The 20,644-nt window shown below is 29.6% G+C and overlaps 1 protein-coding gene across 9 annotated transcripts in view; it reads left to right on the forward strand.

Moving 5' to 3' along the window:
* LOC127278266 (disks large 1 tumor suppressor protein) overlaps positions 1 to 20,644 on the forward strand; it is a 157,198-nt gene that overhangs the window by 77,502 nt on the left and 59,052 nt on the right. For 7 of the 9 annotated variants that reach the window (XM_051299884.1, XM_051299887.1, XM_051299885.1 and 4 more), the window contains one exon: positions 13,368 to 13,403. The exons of the other annotated variants lie outside the window; for them this stretch is intronic. In XM_051299884.1, coding sequence (XP_051155841.1) covers positions 13,368 to 13,403 — 36 coding nt within the window. The remainder of the gene's footprint in view (positions 1 to 13,367; positions 13,404 to 20,644) is intronic. 9 annotated transcript variants of the gene reach the window in all.

Here is a 20,644-nt window from a genome sequence, read left to right on the forward strand (position 1 = left end):
GTTCAAAACCTAACCTCCATGACAGCAGTTATGGCCTACACAAGAGGGGTCGAGAGGGCAGAGGCGGTACACACTCAGTACGTACACAACCTGTGCACGCGAAAAGCCGCATTGCCGATTAAGTGGCGGCGACTTTGACAGAAATAATTTTTGTTTTCCTTTTTTTTTCTTTCCCAACGCGGAATTATTACATTTTCACATTTTCTTGTAGTCCAATTTTAAAAATTACAATCTGTTCGTTCAAATAGCCCTTGGAATTTTACAGTGATAAAACGAAAACTGGTTCTCGAAAAAAATTGAAATGAAGAAAAAATGTGCGCGTATATTTGTGAAAAGTGATTTCTGATGTGTCACAGGTGCGTATCATATATGTGAAAGTTTGACATATATATAGGTGATTCCCCGTAAATTCCAATGCAATTTTACCTTGCCGGTAGGTGCGAGAGAGATGGATAGACAACCTGTAGGTTAGGAAGACGCCAAACATTTACTCCAAAGATATTTCCTACTATTTTCAAATTAATTCTCGTTTATAAAATTTTTATTCCATCATATCTGGAAAGAATCGTATGTGTGTGGGAGCGTCCACTAGAATCGTTCATTTTTAGAATCACACTGAATATAATAATGCCGTTATGTAGAGCTCTACTCTCTGTTGTATATATATATATATATATATACTAAAAAGAACCTGTTGAAGGAAAAAAAACCTGTTTTTCAAGAGAAGTGTTTGAAAAAAAGACGAGAATCTTTTCTGCAAATGAAATGTGCTTATAAAACCAGATTCTTCAAAGAGATGCCAATTGCACTCTGGAATTTATTAGACACACTTGGACAATTCTTATTCGCTTGAAAAATTCTTTTGAATATACCTTTCGTCAAAGTGCCTACTTTAAAAAAAATTGTGCTTTTCCTCTTTTCCTTATTTAAAAAAGAAAGAAGTACCATTGTCAACTTCAAGGTCATGAGGAAAAATTTATTAAGAAAGAAAAAACAATTGTGTAAGTACAATCAAAAAATTGGAGAAGTAATTATGAAACCATTAGAGAAAAAAAGAATAATTATTACAAAATGACATTAAAAATCGTTATACATTTTAAAGATTTGTATAATTGACTTACACTTTGTATCAAAAAACAACACAAATTTTAAAATTCCATCCATAATAAGATTGTTGTAGATGGTACTTCTTTATCATATTTCTTATCTTTTTAATGAACATCGTTATTGTCAATTTTAAAAATTCCAACTTAACGTTTCCATTTGTTGATACTGTTTTAATGAATATGACATTCGTTTTAAAATTAACAAAAATTGCTACCCACTGATTCGTAGGACAATAGATGCAAGAATTTAAAAAAAGTATTTCCATTTTTTTGCAAAATATTATTTTCAACATGAAAAGCATTTTCCTTATAAAATATTAAAAGAAAAAAAAATTCCAAGGTCATTTCAAAGACGTTTTATGCATTTGAACACATTTTTTAAATGCACAATTATATAACAAGTTTTGCAAACCGCATCTGTTATTGTCATTCGTTTTATGAGCGCATTATATCAACAAAAGAAAAAAAAACTTCTTTGGTACCACGAAGAGAGAGAGAGAGAGCTCTATTAAAAATCAATGACGTTCAATTTTTTTTTCTTATCTAGATCAAACGTATAAATGACTCCAATCTATTTTACAATCAAAAGCACATGTCGATAAATTTGCATTTAATTGCCGTAAATGCGACGTCATTTAAATGAGATCTATGTTATATCTGCGCCTCTTCTATCTGAATATGTTAATTATATAAAATACGGAAAACATTGAACATGAATGACCATTTATTCAAAACATTTTTTTTTCTCCAAGGATATTGGGGAAAAAACAGAAGGATTGATCCTAATAGTAGGCATATTCTTGAACGTCAAGTACAAATGATTTATTTTCCTTATGATAGATATCAAATTGCGAATATTATACTTACAAGTTTAATTAGTAATCAAAGGACATGTATACATATATGATATTTATTGAAGAGTCAAGTAGATGGGTCGCGCTCGCTATTTAGTCATTCGAGTGGAATTTGTTTACTTGATGCAGAGAGAGAGAGAGAGATGAGTAAAATACTGTTGTTTATTTGGTTGCATCTAAATTGGAATAGTTTAAATTACCTTTACATTCATGAATGAATGCTTCCCTCAAGGGGTTTAAGTAGGACAAAAAAATTATGTGTAAAATTATAATAATTTGATCTCTGTATATCAAACAGATTAGGAAATGTTTATAATTTTTTATTTTAATTCAACAAAATAAAGAACAAGTATTATTTTTAAAAAAAGATTTAATGATATATACGATTTTATAAATGACGAGTACTAAATGAAGCAGGTTAAGTTATATATTATATGAGCTCGAATAATGGAATTTTTCATGAGAATTTGAATGAGCAAAATTTCAATAATGAATGGTGAAAGAGAGAGAGAGAGATTCCTTTCAAGTGCCTCTTTCCTGTTACTTGTTTGCAGATTTAGTATATACGCTTGACCACGCGTTTGTATCAATGAGTTTGTAACATGCGAAAGTAAAAAAAAATTATATATATATATACACGCGAATCTCACTTTGGCCCTACGGGTCACGGTGGATAACTCCACAGACTGTTTTGCCCCTTCTTCCTTTTATTTATATATAGTCTCTCTAAATTTGATTATATCTGCTTTACCCTCTCCTACTTGTTTTATCCGTCTCTCTCGTCATGGGGAATCGTGAGAGAAACACCTACGTGTAAAATAACAAGGAACGCAGGGCACGTAATACGAGTAGTATATATCCAGTTGAGTTACTGGGTTTCAAAACTCGTACTTTGTAAAGTCATCAAAAAATTATTTTTAAAAACTCATATATTCATACATTTCTTTTTTATTCAAGTTCATTTATTAATAACTCTCATCATTCATTTCGTTTTTTTATTCCCTTTAATCAGAAGAGTCATATTATTTTTAAATGCAAGAATTTTTTTTCAAACAAGTAAAGAGAATTCCAAAAAAACACCATAATTTTTTTTTCAATGAAATAATATTGTGTTATCTATAATTGTGATAAGCCTTTATACTGCCATGTGCTGCGTGAACAACTTTAGATGAAAAAATCCTTATCTCTCGAAAAAAGAACAAGTGAGTTTCATTGTACTTGAAAGAATAATAATAATAATAATAATAAAAAGAGCCATCGAAAGTAAAAAGAAAGTGAAGAAAATGTGTTTCTACTTGAATTGAGCCTTAGGATTATTATTGGATTATTCTCGTCCGACGATCAGCCGAAGATGACTTCAAGAAGGAAGAAGAAGTCGCAAGACGGGTTCTTGAAGAAAGTTTCAAGCCTGTTCAATCTCGACACGGTGAGTCATCCTCGTGCTATAATTTCGCGTCTATAGTAAATTTCTTACTTTTGTACAGCAAAAATCAAAGTTTCAGATTCTAATTAAAGATATCTAATATAATTATTAATTTCAATATAATTACTTTTCTCCAGCTTCTTCTATCTTTATATAAATATATTGTATATTTTTAAAATCTCTAGAAATAAAAATAAATATAAATTGCATTTTATTATACACAGAGAAAAAGATTTATCTGGAACAGCGAAAGATTTCACTATAAAATCTTCAAGTTAAATCTTTTACTATTCTAATGAAACCTCTTCCGCTGTTCCAGATGATTTTTCTATGTATTCTTTAACGAAATTTTAGTTAATTTCCCAAGCAATTTAAAAGCAAATATTTTAAAAGTCATAACTCATTGTACTAAAAATAGAATTTTTTTAAGATTATTATAACATGGTTTGTAAAATGAATTATTTCTACAATTAGATCTTTTGATTTTTTTTAGCAATTTTGAATTCAAATAAGACTTTACAGGATACTCTCTCTGTGGGTGTAAACTAGTCGCGTGTCGTCAATTGTAGAGACATCGTAATTCGCGCGAAGGTCGTATATATATATATATATATATATACCAATATCCAATTACGCTAGAAACGTACTACTATCGTTACATAATATACGCAAACCGTTATTATTATGATCAAGTTTTCAATCTAATGGACGAGGGAAAACCAAACATAACTATTTATCTAATGATAAATTTGTCAGTAGAATAAATGTTCTAATCAAGATTTTATAAATCAAACAAAAGAAATAGATAAAGAGAAACGAATAAGCACCATCTTGAAATTTAATACCAGTGTCGATTTCACATCATGTACGTTTTACTTTTCTCATCGAAATTTATTATATTCCTTGCTTTTTATTTCACACATATATATTTATTTTTTTTTTTGCATTGAAAATCATTTCTATATTTTTCTTCTAATGCTGATTTTATCTTTGTCATTTTAATGATACCCGCAGTGACATCTAATTTCTCATTTTATAATCCATTTTATATACCTATCAATATTATCTTAAAATGTTTCATAACCCTTTGTATATCGCAACTCTGATGGCTTTAAACTGGGTCGCATTGACCTTATTATAATTAGAATCAAAATTAATTCAGAAAACCCAAAGGGGTTGAGAAAGTTTATAATTAATCAGACAAATTGTTTATGGTAAATTATAGAATGAAAAAGGAGATATTTAAGGACCTTTACAGGTGTATAATACATTTTGGGTTACTTGCCTAAAAGGGGTTGGTGGAAGAAGGTTTTGGTTAGCCCACAAACCTCGGCGAACCGTGAGCTGAATACTAAATCGTATAACTTGCACGCCTCACGGCCAAAACCAAATGCCATTGAGTGGAGTGTTTCACGGTAGGCTGCCACGCGGTCATACATTTTACGTTAGAATACCGTCGTGTAGTTTTGTATTCATCCCCCAACGCCAAATAGATAAACTACCGCACCTCAACAACAATTAACATTCCAATTGTTTCGTCTACTACATAAAAAGCATGTTTTTCAAATACAAATCACAAAACTATTTTAAATTAATAATACTTGATATAAAATCGCAGGTTAACAGTAATTATTTGTATAATATGCATCATCTGTATAACCAGATTATATATTATACGTATATATAGTGAATATGAATGATGTTGCTACAAAAATCATCAAAGTAAATACTATTACTATAACCTTGGAGATGCTTACCTTAAGGAGTACCACCATAATGGAATGATTTTAAAAGCTCACTCACCTGAAACAAAAAATGATTTCCGTTATATACACAAATTGAAAAAGAAAAATAAGAAAATATATTATTATAGTAGAACTAATACATTCAAATATATTATTTGAAACCTCATTCAAATCTTAATCATAATACCGATTTCCAAATCTAATTTGTTGCATAGCTTTGAACCAGTGACAAAAAATATAAGACAACCCTAATCTACTTTTGGAAACTTGGCGGATAATTCTTAAAGCTCCGAAAGAAAAATGGTGATCCCTTAATTAAGAAACAGTTTCTGGTCATCTTGATTCTAATGTGCCGGACCCCCTTTATTCCTTCTTTTTTTCATATTATATATTAATCTTACATGTCTCTGTTTCCGGATTTACAGAAACCTTGCGAGAGAGAAGGGAAAAACAAAGTGCATGTAGAAGGAAACGAATACTTGTTTTTCTTTTTCTATATATACAGAGTAGTAGTACTTTAAATGGTCTGATTTCACGGCAATTCTCCCAGGCTATACATTTTCCAAGCACTTTTCGTCTAGGGACACAAGAGGAAGGGGATAAAAAAGTCTCTTTGCGTTTAAAGTCGAGTCTCTGAGGGAGTGAACCAATTTATCGGATTTCCTAAAACGCTACGTCACTGTAGTTACCCGAGACCTTGTATATGTATCCCATTTTAGCGCAAACAAGACCCGTGTGGGGTAAAGAAAAGGAAGCCCCCAAAATGTTATACACGCTTCAGTTAATAAAATCGCTTTGTCCTCTTAAATCCTGAAAACCTGTAGTATAATTTTTTACATTTTCGCAAAAGAGAAGGGCATAGGAGATCATTCTGCCAGAGTATAGAGTATAGAATCTACTAAACAGAATCGTTAATTAATTGTTAATTTTTATTATTATTCCAATTTTGTTTCTGAATAGTCTTGAACAAATGTACAAGAAGAGAAGGGCATTGTAGAATCTACTAAACAGATAGTGTTATTTGTCGGCATAGTAAATGACGTACTAAACATGTGTTGTATAGGATTCACTATACTCTTTCTCTCCTCGTATTATAAATTAGAAGATTTGGATATTTGCAATAATAAATTATATTATACTATTGCAAATTGTATAATTTATGTATTCACAACGAGTAAATAAACATTTGTAATTAAGGTCGGTTCAATCTGCTTTACTGAAGCTTGTTCTCAAGCCATTGTCAGTGTAACTAGCTCGGTATAACCGTGCAATCAATTAAGACAATTGCTTCCTACTGCGTCTTCATGAGAACATTTTCACAAACTATTTCTACTTCTGAACTGCTATTTCTGTTAAACCAATATTAGTTTTCTTTTAATGTTTTTTTTTAAAGCAAAAAGAAAACAGTTACATTTTTAATTTAGAAAAATAAAACAATTGAGGACCATGACACCGAGAACACTGTCTTACGAAACAAAAACTCAGTTAACTCAGTTTGTCGTTATGGGCGACAATCACTCAACAGGATAGGCGAAAATCTACCTTAACGACTAAAATTAGGCATAACAAAAAGTTGACAATTCTTTCTCAATCTCGTGATCAATTAATCAAGTATTTCCGTCTGGTTTTGGTTCGTATTAACCCTATAAAGGAATTCTGGAATGATGTGTAGATAATTCGATTTAGCGCAGTTCAGTCCATATCACAATGGAATTACATTAACCTATTTCACCCTAAATCTCTCTTGGTATCCTTTATATAGAAATCCCTTTAACAAAAATAAAAACATCTCTACCGGAAGAATACAACAAAACAGATATATACAAGAAGCTATTTATATATCACTGTCATAATTGTTCCTGTATTTTTGATTAATGTATATTTTGTAATATTTCCTATTTGTTATGGATGAAATTTTACATTTGTTTAAATAGTCCACAACAAAATCCCTATGAGGTCACCTCTATTTGAATCCCTTATATCCCAGTTCCTGTCAGTTTCACTAAGTAAATCTTGTCTTAATCTCTTGGTACCTTGTAAATTTAAATCTTGTATAAACCTTTAATTGAATTTTGAAATGAAGTTTTAAACGAAAAGAAATTTTTGCAAAAATAGTTCTTGTAGAAGATTTTAAAAAAAGAGCAGAGATTCCATTTGTTTGATTAGTGGAAGGGCTTTTCTCTCGAAAGATGGCGCTTTTTTCGACCTTTACTTATCGATACTAAGTTCGACAAGACACGTTCACGTGAGTGATGGATAGCTTATCCTCGCGCTGACTTGAGACTTCGGGATAGTGAATCAGTTTTACAGGAAGACATCGACACACTAACACATCAGAGAATATAGTCGATGATTTAGTAGATACTCAAGCGACCGACTTTACAATCTCTTTAGATCCATGTGACGTATGAAAGATGAAAAGAAATTTATTTTTCTCTCTATACAAAAAATATATGAAGCTAGATATATAGGTCTAATATAAAAAATAAAAATTTCAATTTTTAAATTCTCATTCACATCGAGACCAAATCGAAACAAATGAATTTCTCTCTACGTACTATTTTGAGTAAATTGGATCTCGGCTGAGAAATAGCGAAGGTGCCTATTTGTTTTCGCCGCGGGTTTGAAAGGTCTGTTCGAGAGAGAGAGAGAGGAGGATAGAAAAAGCACAGCAGTATATAGCATTTTCAACGAATGACCCCAACGACATTGGACAAATGGACGTCCGTTTATATTTGCGAGCACATTTCCACACACTTTGGACATTGCACCACCACATATATATATATAGACTTTTTTTAGGGCTTTTCGACCAATAAAAAAAAAAATCTTCCCCCTCTCTTTTAACTCACTACATCCATTCTCACACGCCTTTTCCACACTCATTTTCTTTCAAGTCGTTAAATGCCACTCTTCACACCCTCCTAGCGTACAACTTTGACATCCCAACAGCAACGAAATTACCGTCATCCCTTAAACACGAGAGATAGAGAGAATACTATATGCGTTCAGGAAGTGTTCCATCGTAACTTCATCCTCAACTTGACAACTCGACAGGTTCGGGATTAAACCTCACACATATATAGTCTTCCTTCTTTTTTTTCCCTACCAGGTAAAAGTCAGTCAAATTTTATTGTTCGGAAGTATTCTCTATCTATTTTTATGCTACTGGCGCTCTCATCTTCTTTTAATCAATTGATTTTTAATACGTCAAATTGATGACATTTTAGTATACTGAAATATTGAAAATTCGACCACTACTTTCATGTTTACATATATGTACGTATCAAAGTCTAAATAATAAATATAAAACGACTCTTAAATTTTTTATTTCAAAAAAATTATGAATTTCAAGTTAATAACCAAAAAAAATGTTTTAGTAGAAAAATTGTAACAAGAATTTTTAGTTAAATCGACCAGAAATTGATTTTCTGATATTTTTAACCAGAGAAAGTAGTAATGATATATTTAGGATTTTATTCTGGCTAGATTAACCTAATTCTAATCAGAATTTTTTTAGTGCGTTTTTGAAAGAGTAAAGTGTATTTTATACAAAAATAAATTTGACAAAAAAAAATGATGTGCTATATATGGAGAAAAAACCTTGCAGTTTAAGGTGTGTCCCTGTGTAAGTTGTAAAATTCTTTGGTATACATAAGACAGTGAAAATAGCGTTCATGAATAATAGTCATGGCCGTCGTTTACTAGCGATAAAGCACGAACTGCATTTGACATAAAAACCGCAATTCCCCCCCCCCTCTCTTTCTCTCTTGACAACTATCGGTGTATAGTTTTAAACACTTAACACTGTCGCTGTCAGAAAGTGAATGTGTTTTTGCAAATTATTCAAGATATCTTTAAATTACACCAATTTTAAAATTATACATTATCTAGATTCACGCGAAAACCTTTTTTAGAACGAAATCATTTTTTTGGTCTATAAACTTTTTAAAATTACTACTGAAAATAAACAAATACTTTAAATATTTATTCAATTATTAATTTATTTTTTCATATAAAAACCAATATTTTATTATAAAATTTGAACGTTTAGAACTTGCAGAATTTATTAATTGAGATTTAGAGAGTATATTATATTGTTAAAATTGAGCATTTTTTCGAGCGTACATTTTTACGTTGCAACACACGTCATGCACGTCTTTGATCGGATTTTAGAAGGTAAAAGCCTCGGGGACTGGACCTATATGTATGTTTGTATGTATGTGTGCAAAAGAGTCTGGGGAATTGTTACAGAAGAAAAAGAACGAACAATTTTTCCACGTCGGACGCTATGCGGTCGGAAAACTAACACCATGTAATTAAATTTTCTACTACTAGAGGCTGTCGTAAAAAAAAATCAACGCGAAATTTTGTTTTTCCTCTTTTTCTATTCTGTCTCTCTCTGTCTTTCTCTTCATATTCTTCTAAATCTGATCGTCCATCATATGTCAATACTACTTCCTCGCTGATGCTATGGGTTGAAGAAGAACGTTAACTTTGTAATCCTCTCGCATGTGTGAAGAAATTTCTACACCTGTGAAACTTGCCTCTCCCCAACCATTTCTCTCTCTCTCAAAAAAAAGATAGATATATATATATATATATATATATATATATAACCAGCCAAAGAGGAAATGGAGAATTATCGTCCAACACTTTTCAAATTCACAGCTGGGATTTGCCTATACCTATCTTCTATCCTTGAATAAGGGCAAGAACTGCAAAAAAAGAGTTGGGGAAACGATTCATATTTTATCGGACGTAAAGCTTATATATGAACTTTTTTAAGAAGTTGTGCTAACAATATATAAGTATAAAGAATCGCTTCGGGAAAATTTTAGTTGAATTTATATTTCATTTTTTCTTTTCTAAAACGTTCGTTTTGTTTAAAATTTTGATCATCCTTTGAAAATATATTGCTTTTTTAATATTTTTACTGTGTCCCCCAATCAAATGGAATAAAAATTCTGTTATAGCCAAAAAAATAAATCTACTACTATTCGATTATATAAAATAAATTAAATTTTTTTTATTTTAAATAATTTAATTTAAAATTTTAGAATAAATTCTAAATGTAATATTTCAAAATTGTAATTTTTTTCCAATAGGCGATTATTATATGTATAATATAAAATCTCTTTTGACTTTTTATTGACTATCAAAATATGTCCCTCAAGAGGTGAGTCTATGTTTTCCTCAACGTCACGTTTTTTGTCTTGAATTCAATCTCGACTATTTCCCAAAGGACGAAACTGTACTGCGCGAAAAAGAAAGAGGAAAAATGCAAAAATTATATATCTTTCAAGTAACCGATTATTTGAATCAAATAATGTTTTTCCAGTCATATATAATTCACATCATGAAAATATCAGCGAAATTTCTATTGGAGAAATTAAAAAAATAAATTCTAACTAAATTGAGGGAAAAAAATTAATCAGTAAAAATTGTCTTCAATAAATTTTCATTGAAAGAAGTTTCTTATTTCTCATGGAATTCTGTATATATAATTATAAAGTGGATCGAGCTTGCAAAAAGTAGGCGAAATTACGATGCTTTTTTTCTTTTCGAGAAAGCATAGAAGAAGAATAAAAGGAAAGCTGCCAAGTGTTTGCAGCTCAGGCAACTTTTTCCTTAGAGATGGACGACTAACTCCGTTTTGCATCGGCCTCTCTTTTGCAACGGACGCTCACTTGAATGGTAATTAATTATACGAACCAATTGCTACGACGCCCATCGTTGCGAGGTGTCAAGATAATTCGCGCGCGAGCAGGGGATTATAAAATTCAATTATAGCTCTTACGTGACTTTTTTAACATAAAATTTGCATTAGAAATAAATATTTCAAACTTTTTTTATTTTACTTACATCCAGAGAAATCGTTTATTTGTTTTTATTTGAGTCAAATAAAATTTATTCCAATCAAATACAAATATTTGCCTCAAAGTCTAATAACTTTTTATTTGTTTCAAATAAAAAATGTAATTTAGCACAAATAAAATTTATTTGGCTCCGAAACAAACGTATCATTTCTCTCGGTGTATAATTTATACTTTTTTATTTATTTATAAAAACAATAATGCAGACAGTAAAAAGGTGTTTCTGAAAATGCTTAAATGATTTTAATCCACGTCAAGTATAGTAGAACGTATAATTGAAAGTCTCTGGTATGGAGAGGAAAAAGCTGTTATTTTAATTTACTCTTCCCGTTTGTGACTTGCGTTACAGTCTTTCAAGAACCTGCGATGGTGTTTTTTTCTTCTATTTTTCCCCTTCTTCCTCATCTAACTCTTTGCCTAGGAAATTCTCATTATCTTTCGGTTAACTGCGTAGTATTTGGTTTTCATTATCAAATACTTGATTGTTTACTGCTCTTTGTAAAGTAATTAAACGTAAATTACTTTTCATTCAAGTAATTCCGGTTATTTTAAATTTATACTATTTTTTTAAATTCAAAATAATTATATTATATATTGTATTATTATTAATTAAATTTATTTAATAAAAACGAATTCTGATAAAAAAAATAGAATGAATGAAATTTTTGGTAAATGCATTTAGACAGTTGAAATTTTAGACACATGGAAATTCTGATAGATGAATGTTGGCCATCAATAAATAATTTGTCAATCAAAATCTGAGGGAGGAAATATACGATCCATTCGAAATCAATAGAAATCGGAAGAGAAATCTTTGGAAAGCGAAATTTTGATTAATTTCCATAGAAACTGAATCGATACGGGAATTAGGATAGAAGCATTTGGATATGAATAAAAGTCCCTCGAGCATCTCCCTGTATATATATATTTGTAATCTCTGAGATGGCACTGGTACAAGTATCTTTAGAAAAAGGAACATTGAGATTCTCTACTCGAGGCTTTAATGGATTTGCGAATGTGCGAAACAGCTTGAATTTCCCTTCGAGTGTGAGAAAGAAGATGGGTGTGATGTAGAATTTGCAAAGTCGTTAGTACATTTTGCGATCGGGTCAACTTTGGATTTTAGATGTCCTCTCTTATATATGTATATAAAAGAATTCGAATCGTTCGGATTTGGTTACATTTACACATTTATGGAATATCGATTTTCAATCTCACAATATTTGCATATACAAAAGTTAAAAAAAATAGCAAGAAGAGAGATTTATGTTTTACATTTATTAATTATTTTATATTTTAACTATTTTTTATAGTACCTACTATTTATGTAAGAATATTTACTAAATCTATAGAGCCGATGAATGATTTATTAAATAAACAGTGGCAAAAAAGAGAGAGAGGGAGAGAAAGAGATTGTCTGAAGAGACAAAAAGAATTTGGTGTCAAGAAGAAGAAATTGGTTCGAGTTTCAATAAATTTCAATTAGAAGTGTCAGCCAATTCTTTAGGGAGTTACGACTGATGAAAAAGAGTTGACCACTAGAGTTATAGCTTTGAAAATCATACAAACAAGAATTCAAAATATTTTGATTAAAAATTAAATAAATTTTTACTAATCGATAAACTAATTTCAACATTTTTATATGAAAAAACCTAACTTTTTTTTTGAATAAATTTTTAATATTTTCTCAACATTAAAATACTTTTTTTAACTAAAAATATTTTTTCAAAAAAAAAATATATTTCACGAGTGTTTTTTTGACATTATATCATTTTTTATTGACTTATTTACGGTAAATGAAGCTAATACCCAAGATCGGTTCAGGGACACTTATTTTTGGTCAAGAGGCAAGTTTCCACGTCGTGTATTTTCAGACAACAGCCCAAACATAATAATATACGCTTTAAACATAATACAGACACAGTTTGGCACTGTTTTATCATAATACACCCATCCCCACTTTTTTCTACCCAACTAACCAGATATTTTCCCAAGAATTAAACAATTGTAAAAACATAGTACAGGCAAGAATTCTCCAAACAGGATTTATAACACTTGTTTTATTAAATTTTTTTTCAATTTTAATTAATTTTAGATTATTATTATTATTATTATTATTATTATTATAGAATAATTTTGATTATGAAAAATAATGAAAAAAAAAGTTTCTTTCGATGCACGTTTATAGTGAAAAAACTGTTTATTTTTATTTATATTAATTTTATATAGATTGAAAGTAGAAATTTTTAGATTTGAAAAAATGCAGCTTTGCACGAGCATATTTGAAGAGCATGCGGATTGTTGTTGACATTTTTTGAGAAAGAAAATAATTTCGGTTTTTAATGAGAAGAACATTGTTACAGGCACATACTCCACTCCTCGCTGGTGATACGAGACATGTAAGTAATACAAAATTTGAATTCGAGAAGTTTATCACATGTATGCAGACATAAAGAAATTTTGTTTTTTTATTAAAAAGAAAAAAAATTGAATCTAATATAGAAAACGATATTTTTGAAAAAAAATTATGAAATTAATTTGAAACATTAATTCTTTTTTTTCAATCACTAAATGGATTATTAGATTTAAAGGAAAAGTTCGTCTTCTTCTTCTTGATTGCCGACAATTGAATGAAAATTAGGTGAACAGAAGAGAAGGAATCACGTTTCGCAAACTTAGCGAATTCTTCTACACGTGGTAAATAGTCTCTCTCTTGCGCTCTTTTCACGGGGCCGACTACTGCAATCTAATTTAACTCGAAATTAATCACACTAACTTCGGCAATCGCGCTAAGCGACGCTCGACATTTGGCTGCTCGAGCAGGCAGCCAACGACGACAAGTCGCAAAGTTTCTTACGTAATTTGGCCAAGTCTGAATCGATTTGGTCGTTAACGGTCGTTAATAAGCATTGGGAATTAACGACGATTTCAGAGAGACTAGGCAGCAACTTTGAAACTTGATATCGTTATAGTATCGTTTAGAACTTCTATTATTACTCATCATTAATTAACGAAAACAGTGATTTATAAACTGCTCATCAATTAATTATTCATAATTTAATGTATATTATTAAAAAAACAAATTTTATATTTTACTCTGAAAAAAAATTATTTCATTCAAATAATCGGTTACAAATACCATTTAATTGACTCAAATAATAATTATATTTATAATAATAAATATTTATTTGAATCGATCATGAAACTGATTTTCAGTTATATTACATAATAATAAATAGTTGTAGAAAAAATAATACTTTTTAAGCCAAATTACAAATTTTTTTGTAATCGTAAAAATCTTAATTTTGGTCTTTCGTTAGGAATATGGGAAAAGAGAAGTTAAAACTTTGCAAGTCTCACATTTCCCGCGCTAGTCATTTTCATAATTATATAGAAAGTGGAGATTCACAGAAATTCTAATTTGATTTTGAAACCGCGCTCGAATTTTGTTGGTCATGTTTCATCTAGTGACATTCGAAATGAAGGTCTCTCTGCTCGAATTGTATACGGAGGCATGGCATATAACAAATGATATGAATATTGAGTCTGGCAAATTGAGTATATTTCATCTCTAAAAAGTTGGACCTTTCTCATTTCTTCACTTGCCAAAAATATACTCTATACTCTTTTTCCCAGCAATAAAATGTAAATCATTCAAAGAAAAAAAATTTGTCGCAAATCTTTTTTCCAAAAAAGAAAATTGTAACATTTTTTTTACTACTGGAAGTAGAAACAAAAATAAAACATAGGTTCTCTCTCTCTCTCTCTCTCTCTCTCTCTCTCTCTTGAGATGAATATATTATATATTCACTCACAGACTCTATATACACTTTTGACTCTAAATGAAAAATGTAGATGCTTTGTTACATCCCGCACCGCAAATATTGAAATCGTAATTCAATTAGGGGTTGTTTTATAAAAAAAAATGCTACCGTCTCCTAATATATTAAACATAAAATGTGTGTGTGTATGTCCTTTAAAAGAAGGGTGCATTTGTAAGTGTCAACTGTTGTCTCGTCCAATAAAAATGTCCCCATAACTTTACTCCTGATTGCTGAATTATTTACACAATATTCGCACCACAAACACGAGTCTCGATTTATTTTACAATTTGTTTCCATTTTTCACTATATATCACACTTTTATTATTCATTCATTATACATTTTGCTTAAAAAAATGAGTTGAATTTTTTAAACTATTTAAATTTCAAAAAAGGAAGTATACTTAGAAGAAAATAAATGGAAAAATCTTACATGTTTATTTGAGACAATGTGTTTTTATAACAACATAAAAGAAGAAAAAAGAATTTGAAAAAATACTCAATCCTAATTACACGAATTTTCTTTCAAACAATTTTCTTGCAGCATGAATATATATATTAATCAACTTCAACACTGAAAGAAATTTCATAGGAAAAAATAACAAAATGCGTATTACATTTTAATATATTCTTTTAGAATTTAGGGAAAAGTGTACTTTTTATTAAAATTCAATATACTTTATATTAAAGTTCCAACTTAAAATCTTTTTTCAAATATTAATAATTATTGTAGAAAGAACGTAAAAAGATTACCAATATTTGAAAATATTATATTAAATTCTCATAGAGTTGTTGCATTATATGGAATGTAGCGTTCTAATATTTGTAAAACTTTATACGAAAAATTCAGAATGTCGGAAGAAAAGGGAAAAAAAGTGGAAACTCGGACGTTTCCGTTAATTCTCGGGAGGAAGAGGAGTGAGACTAGGAACAACACATTCACACTTACGATACAGGTTAATACACATACTAATGAACACGCACGTTCATTTCGCTTATACATAGACATTACACGATCGCAACGAAACCTACACTTACAATTCTACACGCATAACGATAAATTTCGCTGGGGGTCGGCATATATCGTTTTCTTATATACTAACTACTGAATATTTTTACCACTTGCGAGAAAGAAGTTTACTTATAATAACTTAATAATAAAAAATAGTTTACTAGTGCCAATGGTGTAATTTTATAGAGGTTACGCTGGGTTCATTTTTATTATTAATTGTTTATATAGATTTTTCTTTTTTTTCAGATTAAAAATTATGATTGTTATAAAAATTTTTATTGCAAATAAAAATTAAATAATTGTAAAGATGACATCAAAAAATAAAAATTAATAAAAATAATAATAAATTTAATAATTATAAATGTTTTCTGTGGCACTATAAACATTTGAAACACGTGTGTTGACAGTTGATAGGTACGTTCTGCTGGTTAACAACACTTTCGAAAATCGGATCAAGTCGTAGAAGTTCGAGTAGGACACGAAGCCGCAAACAGACAGAACTTCGGTTAAATTCGTAGTCTCTCGGGAAAATCCGTGACTTTTAATATAAAGTTTTACAAAATGTGAAATAAGTATACGGATATATGTTATTTTTCTTACTATTTTGTGAAATTATTTATTATAATATTTCGTATTCTGTGAATTCATAAAGAAAATACTAATTTTTAAAATAAATATACTAATTCTTATTTCTTAAAATAATAGTTACTCTTAAATTCATTATATATTTTCATAAAAACTGTAATAGTAATCAGTATAGGTGCACTTTTTCCCTAAATTGTAACATTTATATTAAACTCTAATATGAGTTTAATACTTAGTAGTATGAATTTTCTTTCAGTGAAGAGAAGTCGTGTGTCTTGTTACTAAACATTTTTTCACACCGAACATAATTAAAAATCTATAAAATCTTATCCATCATATTCATGGGTGAAAAAAAAGTAATAAAAAATTTTTCGTTACCATTTTCTAAAATCATATTTATAAACATATAAACCCCGGAAATCGTAAAATGCTTTTCCGATAAATACATGAGCAGGATGTGAAATAACGATCCATCACAATTTCGCAGAATTCGCAAAATGACACACGCATTTCCAGTATATATATATATACATACGAAATGTATATTAATGTCCCTCCACCCGTATATTATGAGCAATTATTCTTTTCCGCTCCACAGGTATTACAAATTTCGTCATTGTCTGTCGATAATACTAATGGATGATAGTCGATGACATTTTTACGGAAAGTAATTTTATTTCAAACTAATCATGTTTATATATATATATATGTATATAGAATTACATAAGAGAGATATTCTATATGCCTCATAACAACGCAACAATTGAGAGGAAAAACAACTATATGTTGACGTCAGAATTGAAAGTAGGGCGAATATATATTTTAAAAGTTAAAAATGAATATTACGTGTATTAATAGAAAAATCAGGGGTATTAACTTTCGTTTCATATATATATATGTATATAATATGACAACTCAGAAAGCGCAGTTACTCTTATAATTTTTAAATCAACAAAATTTGTATTGAAAAGAAAAAAATCCTTTCATTAACAATTAGTTTTGACTATTTTTCCAATGAAAATTAATTACTTTTTACTAATAGCTAAAGAAAAAAAAAACAAGATTTTACTACTTTTAACTATAATTCATATTTAGAGAGTAATATGAAAAAATAAAAAACGAGAGTAAGAATTTATTTTCACCTTCAAAAAAAAGAGAAAACTTGAAGCGGTTAATAAAGGTTATTCTATATAGTTTAGAGCGAAAATGTTTCGTCGCATAAATTTTTTTTTTCCTCTACTATATAGTACTCGAGAGCTTCAGGAGGCGAACATTGACAGGCAAGTTTCCCAATTTACGCTTAGATGCAAACGATCCATGATACAAGAAATTTCCATGCAAAACGTTGTCGTTGCAGGACGGAAATTGGGATGAATACAGACATACGACAACGTCGCCTAGACTACATGTCACATACTTTGTCAACATCATTTCACTCTTGAAATTGTTTCAAGGAGAAAAGTCGAGGAAAATTTCGAAACGAATGTTTTCACATTTCAAAAAGCTTTTACTTTTCAATGTATATGTGTAAAATATTCAGATATCGTGAATGTCGGAAAAATTTTGTATTTTTCAAATTGTCATATATGTATATATAAAATATCTTATATCTTTCCATTTTTCAACATGTAAATAAGAAAGAAATTTTATATATATAGAAAAATGTTTTAAAAATTAAATTCTAACCTTTGAAATATTATTTTAAAAAAAATTGTATAAGTTGAAGTTAAAAATTTGTAAGTAAATTAAAATTTAATAAAAATGGTTAAAATTATGTTTGAAAAATTAGAATTGTAATAAAATACGCTTCTTCGTTTTTATGTAGTGGGTATATTTCAAAGTTTTGGATGCAGCGTCGAAACTGGAAGGTCGTAAAGTTACGAACGTAAACTATAAACGGTATACGTGCACTGTTCGAATGAAGTACATTCGTGAATCGAGAAAACGAACTGGAGCAACTAGAGTACTATTATACGAGCGATGTTTCCCGAGTATACTTCGTTCACAATATATATATTTTCAAAAATTTTTTCTAAAAAAAATTAATTAACGAAAAAATAGTTCCTTAAAAAGAAATGGACACTGAAAAAGATATATATGAAATGAAATAACCAATTGTAAATTTTTAATTGGTAAAAAAGAAAATTAGAAAAGCTGGTTTATCAGACGCACAGAAAGAGTAAGAGTGAGAGCAGGTCGTCGTTCTTTTTGATCGGAGTCTCGGACCTCATTTCTACTTGTGTGTGTACTTTTTTTAAGTCGTACGTGACTCAGAGGAAAACTACCACGGAATAATAATAAGGAATTCTAGAAAATAAATTACATTTTGCCTCCGATGAATCCTACCACACGGTACATGAATATTTGCAAGATTTCAAATGGTAATATATGTATATAGTGTTATAGAAAACAATCTTGACGATATATTCTTATAAATGGTTCAACAAGGGAAACTTTACCCACTTTCTTAAACTGACTCTTTCAGGATCTCTCGCAACTTCCCCTGACATAAATTGCGCAACTCACACATAGGAAGATTAAACACATAATTCAGTTGATATCAATATATAAATATCTAAAACAAACCTTTTCCAAAGAAAATTTTATCATTTCCCAAAAAATTTACTTGCAAATAAATTTTTATTTTAAAAAAGACCAAAAATTTTCTTTTCTCTAATTTTACAATATAGAGTATAACGATTAAAAATTGATGAATTTTTTATTATTATTTGAAAAATTAAATTCAAAGTAAGTGTTTAAAATGCAATTCTAGAAAAGACACCTCATGTTAAATTCAACGAATGTTGCCTTTTAGTCAATTAGATCGATATAAAAGATTCATAGAAGTCAGAGAAGAGTCTCGGTCAATAAGGTACGAGAAAACGAATGACTTTTGCAACTAGAGTTTATCGATATACTATAAAAAAGGGGGTTTAGTTGATATTCAAAGGGTGTTTACTGCCCGAGAGGTGATTTCTGTTTCGCTTCAACAATCTCAGCTTTGAGTTACAGTTGAAGTTCATACGATCGAATGACGGATTCGTTCCCATAGTCATTCAATTCAGTTTCATAGCAAAAAAATATAAAAAAAACCATAGAAAATGCAAAATAGACAATGAAATTTTTTGAAAAATAACCAATTATTTTGGTTTTTATTTCGCAAATAATTTAAATTATCATTCTCTTTTTTTTTGTTATTTACATTCGAATTTAATATTGTCTATATATTTTTTGAAGACTGAGCATCGTAACCTGAGGCGATTTCAAGAAAAATTTGCATGCAAATCTGAGGAGATGTAAAAATATAACGAGATGCATTTTTCACGAGTTAGAGAAAAAAACAAACTGAAAAGTGGAAGAGAGAATTCCAAAGAATGAGGAGAAAATATAAAAGAAGCAATCGTTAGGCGAGTTAAATAAAAAATATATATACATTTGCAAAACTAGGGAAATCCTCTCTTTCAAGAATCGAAGTTATGATGAAAAAAAGTCGGTAAGAAAGATTCGTTATCACGGATAGGTAATTTATGCAAAAAAAACTATTCCAAAGGAAAGTAATGATAAAAATTAGAATTTTAACTTTTCCACTCGAGTTTCGCCTCGGGGATTATGAACTTGTTTTTTTCAATGTTTTACTATACAACCATTTGAAAAATCGACATTGCTTAAGTTATATGTGAGACATGAAAATTTTTTATTTTTAAAATAAAAGTCTAATTTTAATATTAAATAAATTTGAGGGGAATCCATATTTAAAGGAACCAATCATGCGATTAAACGAGTATCGCGTGTTAAACATATATATGTATATGTATATATCAGGTGAAATAGTTTGAGATAAGAGAGAAAGAAAGTCGAAAGTACAAGGAATGAAAAAGAAGGTACGTGCAAAAAAAAGAAAAGAAAACCAGACAGACGTGACTAGGATAACGCGAACTCGCTTTAGATTCGTCTACTCTCGACCCCCTTAGCGTGTGCACACGAACGCAGAATGCAGAATTGGAATAAATTTGTGCGGGGGTTTTCGGGTCGGATTAATCCCGTTTCCATTCTAATTTTCATCTTTTTTTTCTCTTTCTCTCTGTTTTTCGATCTCGCTATAACCAAATCGAAGAAAATTTGAACAGATAAATATATAGTCCACATTGAATTGAGAGATAATCGAAAACCAACAACCTTTCTTACTTTCCTTTTCATCGTTTCGGTTCTAGAAATAATTCTC

This window comes from Leptopilina boulardi, unplaced genomic scaffold (assembly GCF_019393585.1).
Source record: "Leptopilina boulardi isolate dan_hultmark-lab unplaced genomic scaffold, ZJU_Lbou_2.1 LbouV2_202, whole genome shotgun sequence".
Lineage (NCBI taxonomy): Eukaryota > Metazoa > Arthropoda > Insecta > Hymenoptera > Figitidae > Leptopilina > Leptopilina boulardi.